The 14,610-nt window shown below is 40.5% G+C and overlaps 1 protein-coding gene across 1 annotated transcript in view; it reads right to left on the reverse strand.

The window, feature by feature from the left end:
* LOC307188920 (thioredoxin domain-containing protein 8-like) overlaps nucleotides 1-14,610 on the reverse strand; it is a gene marked incomplete at its 3' end in the record, with an annotated part of 36,788 nt that overhangs the window by 18,029 nt on the left and 4,149 nt on the right. Inside the window, exons 2-4 of the mRNA XM_079926575.1 lie at nucleotides 13,181-13,278; nucleotides 12,559-12,618; nucleotides 9,936-10,001 (exon numbers count right to left, since the gene is read on the reverse strand). Of these exons, the coding sequence (XP_079782701.1) occupies nucleotides 9,936-10,001; nucleotides 12,559-12,618; nucleotides 13,181-13,278 (224 nt within the window). The remainder of the gene's footprint in view (nucleotides 1-9,935; nucleotides 10,002-12,558; nucleotides 12,619-13,180; nucleotides 13,279-14,610) is intronic.

Genomic DNA, 14,610 nt, shown 5'->3' on the forward strand with positions numbered 1-14,610 from the left:
GGGGGGAAAGCTGTGGGGGGGTTGTGGTGGTGGTGTGATGAATTGGGCGATTGGGGTTGACATGTGTACACTGATGTGTATAAAATTGATGACTAATAAGAAACTGCTGTATTAAAAAAAAAAAAAAGTGCTTTGTACCAGAATGATTACTGTGTGTTGTAGGGGGAGGAGGCTACTTGATAATTTTATGTTGTTTTCCATTATTCTTTGGAATTTTCTTTCTAAAATAGATGAATTTCCTTTAGGAATTCCAGAAAGCCTTTAGAGAAATATTCTTAAAATTGTTTGCTTTACAAATGTATGTTATTTTATTGAGAAATAAGATTAAAATCATCTTTCTGATTTTAAGGAAAAAAAAAAAGAAATGTTTTGGTTGCAAAAGACAGAAAAAGCAACCCAAAGTTTACATAAGTGCAGAATTTATGGGGGTAGTTCAGACTTCAGGCATGGATAGATTCAGGTCAATCAATGCCATGGGCACCAGTTGGCCTGACTCTGCTTTCCTCTATATGGGGCTTTCATTTTTAGGTTCCCTATGGTGGCAAGCCAGCTATGTAATAGCTTGAGCATCATATCTTTCCAAGTTCAAGTTTAGTACAATCAAAAGATTGTACTAGCTGCTTAAGCAAAGCCCTGGAATTAGCTCTGGTTGGGCTTGGATTGGCTTGAATGGAATGAAGGGCCCATTCTTGATGGGGATGGAGTTCACTGATTTGTCTAGACCTAGAGATAGAACCCTAGGAAGTACATGGACTAAGAACTAGAAAGGGCTTGGTTCCCTGGAGGAAAATCAGAGAACTACTAATAGGGAATGGTAGCTTGGGTGGCAAAAACAACAAGGGTCGAAACACCAGGTTTGAAAAAGGATCAATGAAGAATAAAGGCCTGGCACAGAAGGGAGGGATGCAGTCAAGAGATGGATGGAATTGACTTCAAACGAGGAAGCATCTTCATTTCTCTGATGGAAGAGAAGGAGAAGATAATAAAAGATGACACACAAACCATTTGACCATGTAGGTGGAGGTAGTTAAAAATGCATATGTTGGAGACCTTCAATATGGTGGAAGAGTAAGATGTGGAGAGCACCTTCCTCCCCACAAATATATCAGAAATACATCTACATGTGGAACGACTCCTACAGAACGACTCCTACAGAATGCTGGCAGAAGACCTCAGACTTCCCCAAATGCAAGAAACTCCCCACGTATCTGGGTAGGGCAAAAGAAAAAACAGAGACAAAAGAATAGGGACGGGACCTGCACCTCGGGGAGGGAGCTGTGAAGGAGGAAAAGTTTCCATACACTAGGAAGCCCCTTCACTGGTGGAGACGGGGGGTGGCGGCGGGGGGCCGGGGGGTGACGGGGGGAAGCTTCGGAGCCACGGAGGACGGCGCAGCAACAGGGGTGCGGAGGGCAAAGCGGAGAGATTCCCGTACAGACGATCCTTGCCGACCAGCACTCACCAGCCCGAGGGGCTTGTCTGCTCACCCGCTGGGGTGGGCGGGGGCTGGGAGCTGAGGCTCGGGCTTCGGAGGTCAGACCCCAGGGAGAGGACTGGGGTTGGCCGTGTGAACACAGCCTGAAAGGGCTAGTGCACAACGGCTAGCCGGGAGGGAGTACAGGAAAAAGTCTGGAGCTGCCTAAGAGGCAAGAGACCATTGTTTCAGTGTGCCTGAGGAGAGGGGATTCAGAGCACCGCTTAAAGGAGCTCCAGAGACGGGTGTGAGCCACGGCTATCAGCACAGACCCCAGAGATGGGCATGAGACGCTAAGGCTGCTGCTGCAGCCACCAAGAAGCCTGTGTGCAACCACAGGACACTATCCACACCTCCCCTCCCAGGAGCCTGTGCAGCCCGCCACTGCCAGGGTCCCGTGATCCAGGGACAACTTCCCTGGGACAACACACGGCGCCTCAGGCTGTTGCAACGTCATGCTGGTCTCTGCCGCCACAGGCTCGCCCCACACTCCGTACCCCTCCCTCCCCCCAGCCTGAGTGAGCCAGAGCCCCTGAATCAGCTGCTCCTTTAACCCCGTCTTGTCTGAGCAAAGAACAGACGCACTCAGGGGACCTACACGCAGAGGCAGGGTCAAATCCAGTGCTGGACCCCAGGAGCTGTGCAAACAGAAGAGAAAGGGAAATCTCTCCCAGCAGCCTCAGGAGCAGCAGATTAAATCTCCACAATCAACGTGATGTACCCTGCATCTCTGGAATATCTGAATAGACAACGAATCATCCCAAATTGATGCAGTGGACTTGGGGAGCAATGATATAGATATATTTTTCCTTTTTCTCTTTTTGTGAGGGTGTATGTGTATGCATCTTTGTGCGATTTTGTCTGTATAGCTTTGCTTTTACCATTTGTCCTAGGGTTCTGTCTGTCAGTTTTTTGTTTTTCTTTAGTATAGTTTTTAGCGCTTGTTATCATTGGTGGATTTGTTTTTGGTTTGGTTGCTCTCTCTTTCCTTTTTTTTCTTCTTTTTTTAAATTACTTTTTAACTGTTTATTTTTAATAATTATTTTTTATTTTAATAACTTTATTTTATTTTATTATTTTCTTTCTTTCTTTTTTCCCATTTCTTCCGAACCCTGTGGCTGACAGGGTCTTGGTGCTCCAGCCGGGTGTCAGGCCTGTGCCTCTGAGGTGGGAGAGCCGAGTTCAGGACACTGATGCACCAGAGACCTCCCAGTTCCACGTAATATCAAGTGGCGAAAGCTCTCCCAGAGATCTCTATCTCAATGCTAAGACCCAGCTCCACTCAACGACCAGCAAGCTACAGTGTTGGACACCCCATGCCAAACAAATAGCAAGATAGGAACACAACCCCACCCATTAGCAGAGAGGCTGCCTAAAATCATAATAAGGTCACAGGCACCCCAAAACACACCACCAGACATGGACCTGCCAACCAGAAAGACAAGATCCAGCCTCATCCACCAGAACACAGGCACTAGTCCCCTCTACCAGGAAGCCTACACAACCCACTGAAACAACCTTAGCCACTGGGGGCAGACACCAAAAACAAAGGAAATATGAATGTGCAGCCTACAAAAAGGAGACCCCCAAACACAGTAAGGTAAGGAAAATGAGAAGACAGAGAAACACACAGCAGATGAAGGAGCAAGGTAAAAACCCACCAGACCAAACAAATGAAGAGGAAATAGGCAGCCTACCTGAAAAAGAATTCAGAGGAATGACAGTAAAGATGATCCATAATCTTGGAAATAGATGGAGACAATACAAGAAACGTTTAACAAGGACCTAGAAGAACTAACGAGCAAACAAATAATGAAGAACAACACAATAAATGAAATTAAAAGTTCTCTAGAAGGAATCAACAGCAGAATAACTGAGGCAGAAGAATGGAAAAGTGACCCGGAAGATAAAATAGTGGAAATAACTACTGCAGAGGAGAATAAAGAAAAAAGAATGAAAAGAATTGAGGACAGTCTCAGAGACCTCTGGGACAACATTAAATGCACCAACATGCAAATTATAGGGGTCCCAGAAGAAGAAGAGAAAAAAAAGGGACTGAGAAAATATTTGAAGAGATTTCAGTTCAAAACTTCCCTAATATGGGAAAGGAAATAGTTAATCAAGTCCAGGAAGTGCAGAGAGTCCGATACAGGATAAACCCAAGGAGAAGCACGCCAAGACACGTATTAATCAAACTATCAAAAATTAAATACAAAGAAAAAATATTAAAAGCAGCAAGGGAAAAACAACAAATAACACACAAGGGAATCCCCATAAGGTTAACAGCTGATCTTTCAGCAGAAACTCTGCAAGCCACAAGGGAGTGGCAGGACATATTTAAAGTGATGAAAGGGAAAAGCCTACAACCAAGATTACTCTACTCGGCAAGGATCTCATTCAGATTTGACAGAGAAATTAAAACCTTTACAGACAAGCAAAAGCTAAGAGAATTCAGCACCACGAAACCAGCTTTACAACAAATGCTAAAGGAACTTTACTAGGCAGGAAACACAAGAGAAGGAAAAGACCTACAATAACAAACCCCAAACAATTAAGAAAATGGTAATAGGAACATACATATCGATAACTACCTTAAATGTAAATGGCTTAAATGCTCCAACCAAGAGACATAAACTGGCTGAATGGATGCAAAAACAAGACCAGTATATATGCTGTCTACAAGAGACCCATTTCAGACCTAGGGACACATACAGACTGAAACTGAGGGGATGGAAAAAGATATTCCATGCAAATGGAAATCAAAAGAAAGCTGGAGTAGCAATTCTCATACCAGAGAAAATAGATTTTAAATAAAGACTATTACAAGAGGTAAAGAAGGACACTACATAATAATCAAGGGATCAATCCAAGAAGAAGATATAACAATGGTAAACATTTATACACCCAAAAAAGGAGCACCTCAATACATAAGGCAAATGCTAACAGCCATAAAGGGGGAAATCGACAGTGACACAATCATAGTAGGGGACTTTAACACCCCACTTTCACCAATGGACAGATCATCCATAATGAAAATAAATAAGGAAACACAAGCTTTAAATGACAATAAGATGGACTTAATTGATATTTATAGGACATTCCACCTAAAAACAACAGAATACACTTTCTTCTCAAGTGCTCATGGTACATTCTCCAGGATAGATCATATCTTGGGTCACAAATCAAGCCTTGGGAAGTTTACAAGAATTGAAATCATATCAAGTATCTTTTCTGACCACAATGCTATGAGACTAGATATAAATTACAGGAAAAAAATCTGTAAAAATTACAAGCACATGGAGGCTAAACAATATGCTACTGAATAACCAAGAGATCACTGAAGAAATCAAAAAGTTCCTAGAAACAAATGACAACGAAAACACAACGACCCAAAACCTATGGATTGCAGCAAAAGCAGTTCTAAGGCGGAAGTTTACAGCAATACAATCCTACCTTAAGAAACAAGAAACATCTCTAATAAACAACCTAACCTTACACCTAACAATTAGAGAAAGAACAAAAAAACCCCGAAGTTAGCAGAAGGAAAGAAATCATAAAGATCAGATCAGAAATAAATGAAAATGAAATGAAGGAAATGATAACAAAGATCAATAAAATTAAAATCTGGTTCTTTGAGAAGATAAACAAAATTAATAAACGATTAGCCAGACTCATCAAGAAAAAAAGGGAGAAGACTCAAATCAACAGAATTAGAAAGGAAAAAGGAGAAGTAACAACTGACACTGCAGAAATACAAAGGATCATGAGTGATTACTAGAAGCAACTACATACCAATAAAATGGACAACCTGGAAGAAATGGACAAATTCTCTGCAAAGTACAACCTTCCGAGACTGAACCAGGAAGAAACAGAAAATATAAACAGACCAATCGCATGCACTGAAATTGAGACTGTGATTAAAAATCTTCCAACAAACAAAAGCCCAGGGCCAGATGGCTTCACTGGAGATTTCTATCAAACATTCAGAGAGGAGCTAACACCTATACTTCTCAAACTCTTCCAAAATATAGCAGAAGGAGGAACACTCCCAAACTCATTCTATGAGGCCACCATCACCCTGATACCAAAACCAGACAAACATGTCACAAAGAAAGAAAACTACAGGCCAATATCCCTGATGAACATAGATGCAAAAATCCTCAACAAAATACTAGCCAACAGAATCCAACAGCACATTAAAAGGATCATACACCATGATCAAGTGGGGTTTGTCCCAGGAATGCAAGGATTCTTCAATAAATGCATATCAATCAATGTGATACACCATATTAAGAAACTGAAGGATAAAAGCCATATGATCATCTCAATAGATGCAGAAAAAGCTTTTGACAAAATTCAACACCCATTTATGATAAAACCCTCCAGAAAGTAGGCATAGAGGGAAATTACCTCAACATAATAAAGGCCATATATGACAAACCCACAGCCAACATCATTCTCAACGGTGAAAAACTGAAACCACTTCCACTAAGATCAGCAACAAGACAAGGTTGCCCACTTTCACCATTATTATTCAACATAGTTTTGGAAGTTTTAGCCACAGCAATCAGAGAAGAAAAAGAAATAAAAGGAATCCAAATCGGAAAAGAAGAAGTAAAGCTGTCACTGTTTGCATATGACATGATACTATACATAGAGAATCCTAAAGACGTTACCTGAAAACTACTAGACCTTATCAATGAATTCGGTAAAGTAGCAGGATACGAAATGAATGCACAGAAATCTCTTACATTCCTATACATTAATGATAAAAAATCTGAAAGAGAAATTAAGGAAAAACTCCCATGTACCATTGCAACAAAAAGAATAAAAGACCTAGGAATAAACCTACCTAAGGAGACAAAAGACCTGTATGCAAAAATCTATAAGACACTGATGAAAGGAACTAAAGATGATACCAACAGATGGAGAGATATACCATGGTCTTGGATTGGAAGAATCAACATTGTGAAAATGACTATACTACCCAAAGCAATCTACAGATTCAATGCAATCCCTATCAAACTACCAATGGCATTTTTCACAGAACAAGAACAAAAAGTTTCACAATTTGTATGGAAACACAAAAGACACCAAATAGCCAAAGTAATCTTGAGCAAGAAAAATGGAGCTGGAGGAAACAGGCTTCTGACTTCAGACTGTACTACAAAGCTACAGTAATCAAGACAGTATGGTACTGGCACAAAAACAGAAATATAGATCAATGGAACAGGATAGATAGCACAGAGATAACCCACTCACATATCGTCACCTTATCTTTGATAAAGGAGGCAAGAATATACAATGGAAATATGACAGCCTCTTCAATAAGTGGTGCTGGGAAAACTGGACAGCTACATGTCAAAGAATGAAATTAGAACACTCCCTAACACCATACACAAAAGTAAACTCAAAATAGATTAAAGACCTAAATGTAGGGCCAGACACTATAAAACTCTTAGAGGAAAACATATGCAGAACACTCTATGACATAAATCACAGCATGATCCTTTTTGATCCACCTCCTAGATAAATGGAAATAAAAACAAATGGGACCTAATGAAACTTAAAAGCTTTTGCACAGCAAAGGAAACCATACACAAGATGAAAGGACAATGCTCAGAATGGGAGAAAATATTTGCAAATGAAGCAACTGACAAAGGATTAATCTCCAAAATTTATAAGCAGGTCATGCAGCTCGATATTCAAAAAAACAAACAACCCAATCCAAAAATGGGCAGAAGATCTAAACAGACATTTCTCCAAAGAAGATATACAGATTGCCAACAAACACATGAAAGAATGCTCAACATCACTAATCATTAGAGAAATGCAAATCAAAACAAAAATGAGGTATCATCTCACACCAGTCAGAATGGCCATCATCAAAAAATCTACAAACAATAAATGCTGGAGAGGGTGTGGAGAAAAGGGAAGCCTCTTGCACTGTTGGTGGGAAAGTAAATTGATAGAGCCACTATGGAGAACAGTACGGAGGTTCCTTAAAAAACGAAAAATAGAACTACCATACGACCAAGCAATCCCACTACTGGGCATATACCCTGAGAAAACCATAATTCAAAAAGAGTCATATACCACAATGTTCACTGCAGCTCTATTTACAATAACCAGCTCATGGAAACAGCCTAAGTGTCCGTCGACAGATGAATGGATAAAGAAGATGTGGCACATATATACAATGGAATATTACTCAGCCATAAAAAGAAACGAAATTGAGTTATTTGTAGTGAGGTGGATGGATCTAGAGTCTGTCATACAGAGTGAAGTAAGTCAGAAAGAGAATAACAAATACCGTATGCTAACACATATACATGGAATCTAAAAAAAAAAAAAAAAAAAAGAGAATGGACTTGAGGACACGGGGACGAGAAAGGGTATGCTGGGACAAAGTGAGAGAGTGGCGTGGACTTATATATACTACCAAATGTAAAATAGATAGCTAGTGGGAAGCAGCTGCATAGCACAGGGGGATCCGCTGGGTGCTTTGTGACCACCTAGAAGGGTGGGATAGGGAGGGTGGGAGGAGATGTAAGAGGGTGGAGATATGGGGATATACGTATATGTATAGCTGATTCACTTTGTTATAAAGCAGAAAATAACACAGCATTGTAAAGCAATTATACTGCAATAAAGTTGTTAAAAAAAAAGAATGCACACATTAAACGGTTTCAATTTTCAAGTAAAACCTCAAGAGAGGAAATAGGTAATGTCATTTTTTTGGGGAAAAATTATTTAAATCTATTGCTTTGGGACTTCCATGGTGGCACAGTGGTTAAGAATCCACCTGCCAATGCAGGGGACACGGGTTTGATTCCTGGTCCGGGAAGTTGCCACATGCCACAGAGCAATTAAGCCCGTGAGCCACAACTACTGAAACTGCGTTCTAGAGCCCACGAGCCACAACTACTGAGCCCACATGCCACAACTACTGAAGTCCGCGTGCCTAGAGCCCGTGCTCCGCAACAAGAGAAACCACCACGATGAGAGGCCACGCAACGCAACAGAGTAGCCCCCGCTCATGGCAACTAGAGAAAGCCCGCGTGCAGCAACAAAGACCCAACGCAGCCAAAAAAAATCTATTGCTTCAATTATGTTACAGCAAATACACACAAATAGAAAACGAAGATAAAATTCTACAGCTAGCATATCAAATGCTCTCATTCTCTGTACTGCAGACTTACGTAATCTTTACAAAGTTTAAGTATGAATTTTTTTTACTTTACATATATTCTTCATAACTCTTTTTATTTATTTATTTAATCTTTTAGCTCAATCATTTAAAACAATTAAAAACATTTTTTACAATTTTGAAAGGTTACTTTCCATTTATAATTATTACACAATATTGGCTATATTCCCCACGTTGTACAATACATCCTTGAGCCTGTCACAACCAATAGTTTGTACCTCCCACTCCCCCACCCCTATACTGCTTCCCCCACCACCAGTAGTTTGTTTTCTGTATCTGTGAATCTGCTTCTTTTCTGTCCATAACCTTTTTAATTGCATACTGTTTCATAGACTAGATGCATCATAAATCACTTAGCCACTCTACTAAAAAAAACCATTTACCTTGCTTCCACATTTTGTTAGAAATAATGCTACAATTACTATGCACTTAGCCATTTATTTTTCCATGAGATATTTCATTAGCAAAAATTCCCAAGAATGGGATAATGTGTGAAAGGGAATGAACAGTTTGTTCGTCTTAAGTGTGTTGCAAAATCACCTTTCAAAAGGTACACACACACAAGTGTCCGTGCTCCCAGCCATATATGTAATTACTAGTTTCATCACACACCAAGTATTTGAGGCATTCCATTCCATTAATATCTTCGAGGTAATTAACATAACATACTCATGTGTGTCAGGATGGGTCTAAAAAGTTTAGTCATGTTAATTCATTTCATTTTCACTAAGGAGGGGGAAACTTTTTACGATCCATGTTTTTACAGATAGGCAAACTAAGATACCAAGAGGTTATTAAGTAAACTGCTGGGAAGTGGAAGAACTGGTTTTTGAACCAAAGAAATCAGCCCAGAACCTGCCTGGTCAACCACTAGGCTATTTAACCTTGTAATAGCTTTTGATTGATGTTTGCCCAAGTGTGAAAAACGTGTATATATTTGTGAGAGAATTTCATCATGCCCCTTGTTATAAGGTTCTTTTTTGATGGTTCTGCCCCAGAGAGGGATAATAGTGGGGTATGTCATATGGATTGGGACACCTCAAATGGTCTGAATGGGGAGATTTATCACGATTCATGCTTTTTTTTTTACCCCTTGCCAATATGTAAAGTTCAGAAACTAAGAATTACATTGCTAAGATTGAAAATAAATACAGTTGTTTCGTCCATCCAGGACACCCCAGGCCTTTTTTTTTTTAAGACTCTGATGGCTCTATAATCTATTTCAATCTGCCAGTTACCATAGAAACATACCTTCTGGGCTTGCTTGAACATCTGAAATGTGGGCATTGCTTTGATGTGATAAATTTGGGCCAACTCCTGGAAAATGAAAGAAGTAGCATGAAGTCACAGTTTTGGTATCCTGTCTCTGGACCAACAGTGGTACTTGGTGACGTCTCAGGAGGCATGTCTGAGAGCCCAGGGACAGCTGATACATTACAGATTCTCTTGCCAAGAACTTTTCTAATATATCCTCAAAGCTTCCAGGAATGTTACAGTAGAAAAAATGACTGTTTCCAGCATTCCTGAGCTTTCTCATTCAAGAGCTCTAGGAGATGGGTGAGAGATGGGGGCCAAAACAGAATGGACTGAAGGACAAAATGAGCTCTATTTAAAAGAACTTGTGAAAGACGGCAGAAGGGAGCCAGTGGAATCCAATATGGAAAGAGCATATTGTAAAAAATAAGAACGGGTAAAGGTCTCTTTATAACTCACACTTGAGACATGGGGTGATATAATGTCTTGCATTTTAAGTAAAGCTTGCATATTTCTTTCTTTTAAGCCTTATGCCTCTTCACTGCCCATCTTTGTGAAAGATTTGGAGCCAAGAGACAAGAAAATATGTTAGCACTCCAATTGCTCTAATCCATTACAATCTGATTTCAAATACCACTTTCCGTTTATTTTGTTTGAGTCAAAAGAAAATTAGCCACCCACAGGATCAAAACCTCTCCCCTGCCACCCCCACTACATTATCATTTTCATGACCACAGCAATGACAACAATGAATACATTACTATTAGAAAAGAAAATTGTGCATTTTGTTTCACCTTAAGAGACAAAGAGCTGTAATCAAAAACGAAAATAACACATGTTGCTGAGGGTATGGAGAAATCAGAACCCTCATACATCGCTGGTGGGAATGTAAAATAGTGCAGCTGTTTCGAAGACAATTTGTCAGTTCCTCAATAAGTTAAATAAAGAGTTACCATATGACCCAACAATTCCATGTCTAGATATATAGCCAAAAGAAACGAAAATGTATACATAAATGTTTATGCCAGTATTAGACATAATAGCGAAAAGTTGCAAACAACCCGAATGTCCATCGTAGGATGAATGGATAAAAAAAGGTAATATATTATTCAGCAATAAAAGGGAATGGAGTACTGATACATGCCCCATCATGGATGAACCCTGCAAGCTTATGGTAAGTGAAAGAGGCCCATCACAAAAGAACACATATTCTATAATTCCATGTATATGAAATGGCTAGAATAAGCAAATCTAGAGACAATGTAGACTTATGGTTGCTTAGGGTTGAGGTGGTGGATGGAGGGATCGGGGCAGGGAGGTGACTGCTAAAGGGAACAGTGTTTCTTTCCGGAGTTGTGAACACTTTCTAAAATTGACTGTAGTGACAGGTGCACAACTCTGTGAATATGAAAAAGACAAAGAGATAATAACCCTAGCTGTGTATTCTGAATGCATAGTATATGATTCATCTTAAAGGACAATCACACACTGTCATACTTTAATGAAAGTTGAAGGAAATGGAAACATGGAACTTTTTTTATGTTCTGGGTAGTATGTCATATATGTTGTGCCTTTTATCTTACCATACTCCGTTAATTATTACCTTGTTTTACATACAGAGAAAGTGAAGTTTATAGAGGTTAACTGATAAGAGGTCACAAAACTATTAAAGGGCAGGATGGGTGAATAGTAGATTTTTTAAATTCTAAAGCTCAAATTCAATCCAATGTATGCATAGGCCACTTGTTATCGGTACTTTTCCTCATTATAAGTGAACAAATGTTAGGAAGAAAAATTTTGTAGACACATTGTGTGTATCAGTAAGCACATTTTGATTGAGGACACGGGCTGATTATATTTGCGGGGGTGGGGGGTGAGGAAGAAAGGCTCTAGGGAGGTAAGGGAAGGATTTCCTGGAATTCCTTGTGGTGTTTAAAAAACCCCACAAAAAGCATAAGCTATAGCAAGGGGAAAGCAAGTTATGTTAAAATGTCTGTAATGCATTGAGTTAGGTTTTAGAAATTGAATAATAATCTATTATAGGGGTGAAAATCAGTTTTCACTCTGAGCTCAACTTCAACCAACTGGTATTGTCTGTCTAGAGCAACTCTACTGAGCAGGATTGTGGGGCAGAGTCCAGAGCAAGTGGTGAAGAATATTAGGCTTGATTAGTGAATTCTGCCACAGTCTGGGAAGGCAGGGGGCAGCAGGAGAGCCACATATCTATTGTCTTTTTAAAAAAAATACAAAATATACAAGAACGTTATGAGGGAGTTTACTACAGTTCATCACACTTATATATATATATTTTTGTTTGTTTGTTTTTGCGGTACGCGGGCCTCTCACTGTTGTGGCCTCTCCCGTTGCGGAGCACAGGCTCCGGACGCGCAGGCTCAGTGGCCATGGCTCACGGGCCCAGCCGCTCCGCGGCATGTGGGATCCTCCCGGACCGGGACACGAACCCGTGTCCCCTGCACCGGCAGGTAGACTCTCAACCACTGCACCACCAGGGAAGCCTGTTCATCACACTTTAAATTGCTTATATAATCACTGAGACAGCACTCTCAATGACATTGCGTTGGATTTTACATATCTACAAGGAAGGATTTAAGATTCTTACCCGAGCATCGTCCACATCCACACTAGCAAACAGGACGTTTCGGTATTGCACAGACATTTCCTTCAAAGTAAAAGAGTAAAAAATTCCTCATTAGCTTAATGTTAATATTAAATCACACACCAGCAATGTCTTTTAGCAAAAACAAAACCGAACAAAAAGGTTGATCAAGAGAGCTAAGCATCATTCTGGCATTGCACTACTGCCTAGAACCTCAAGCACGAAAGTCAAAGTTGGATGCTGCCAAGGTCAAGCAAAGATCAACGGCAGAACCAGAGTCTAAAGTCTGTGTCCTGCTATGTATCAAAACTAGATTTTCCAGAATCCTCCGCCAGCTGTCTTCCTGTTAGGTTCTGCCAGTGGGAAGCATTTGCAGGAAAATGGAAAATGGGAGGAGGGAAAAACAACTCTCCTGCTTCTGTTCCAGATGTTCTGGAAGCATCTTTGACAGCGGTGGTGACAGTGGTGTTGGTAATGGATATGGGGTAGTGGATGCAGAAGCAGCCTGTAAATGTCAGCTCCTGGGATTTTCTTTTTTCCCAACAGCTAGGTTCATTCTTTAAGGGCACTTAATAGCATACTGATTTGTTTGCATTAACATCATATCTCAAGCATTTCCATTGACCTGTTTCAAATGAAACCTCTCTTCAATGGTGGTATGAAGTGTCCAGAGTTTGGCCAAGTGGAGACAGCAACGGATGGAGCTGTCACTGGTGGCTGCTCCTGTGGGCAAGCAGGAAGCAGCATGACATGGACTGATTAGGTGGACATTAGGTGCAGAGTTCTGTTGTAGGGATTCTCTCCGGTTGTTTGTCCATGAAATGTGCCCTAAGTGGGAGTTCTTTCTTCAGTGGCTCATCAAGATGATGAAATTGGGGGAAAACTCTTGGATAATAAATACAAAGGTCTTTGGTATCTTAGAGTCCTTTGCAGATAAAAAAAAGATGCTGATTTTGACTGGCAGCATCTCCACGCCTGGCAGGAAGATGGTGTTGCCCAAGAATTCTGGAGAAATTGACTTGCACTTTTCAAGTTTCAAGATACATGGGTGTTCTCCAGTAGCAGTCAGGCGGGGCAATGGGTTTGACTTATGTGGACATCTGATTTCAGGGTCAGGTTCTATTTAGGAAGTTTTCAGAGTCTCCCAACTCTGACAGGAAGTGGACAGGGTTATAGTAGTTTTGTATTGAGTAGTAGTCAGAAGACATGGTACAGATGGTACAGGTTCGTTGCTAGACTGGGGTTCTCTTGTGAACACTGCCTTCCCTCACTATCCCACTCCATCTACCTAGGACCCTCCTCTGCCCTCAACAAAAATTCTTCCTCCTGCTCTGTTCTTCCTCCCATACAATCTGTTACCATCTGGTCACCTGTTCTGTTTGCTCTTAACTCTAAACTGTCTCCTGAATTTGACCTTTCCTTTTTTCTCCCCAAATCACTGCCCTAGTTTTGGTAAACTCATCATTGATATTGTTGTTCACCTTGGGTTACCTGCCTCAGTCTTTCCAACCCATTCTTATACAACACTGCCAAAAGTATTTTCCAAAAACCCACATTTGATCATGGCAAAACCTTTTTAAATATTCTTCTATTTTGACTCTACAGCAACTCATTAAGTTATAACACAAGGGCCTTCTCCATCTGGGCTCAGCTTCCTTTTCAAGGCTCGTGTGTTGCTACTTCCACTGTATACACCGTAAGTTAGCCTCACAGAGTACTTGCCTTCCCACGATCATACCATGCAATTTCTCAACAAATTTATAACCTCCTCTTTTCCAGAAATGTCCTTTTTGGGGTTCTATGCCAGGTAATACTCTTAGCCCAGAGTCATCAAACTTTGCCCTATAGACCAAATCCAGATCTCCACATGGTCTCACAAATAAAGTTTTATTGGAACATGTTTGCCCATTCGTGTATTGCCATTGCCTGCTTTTGTGCTACAAGATCAAAGCTGAGTATATATGACATAGACCATATAACCTGCAAACCTGAAAATACTGACTGTCTTTAACCTTTACAGAAAAGGTTCCTGACCCCTGCTCTTAATCATCAAGG

The sequence above is a fragment of the Stenella coeruleoalba genome (genome assembly GCF_951394435.1).
Source record: "Stenella coeruleoalba genome assembly, chromosome: 7".
Classification (NCBI taxonomy): Eukaryota; Metazoa; Chordata; class Mammalia; order Artiodactyla; family Delphinidae; genus Stenella; species Stenella coeruleoalba.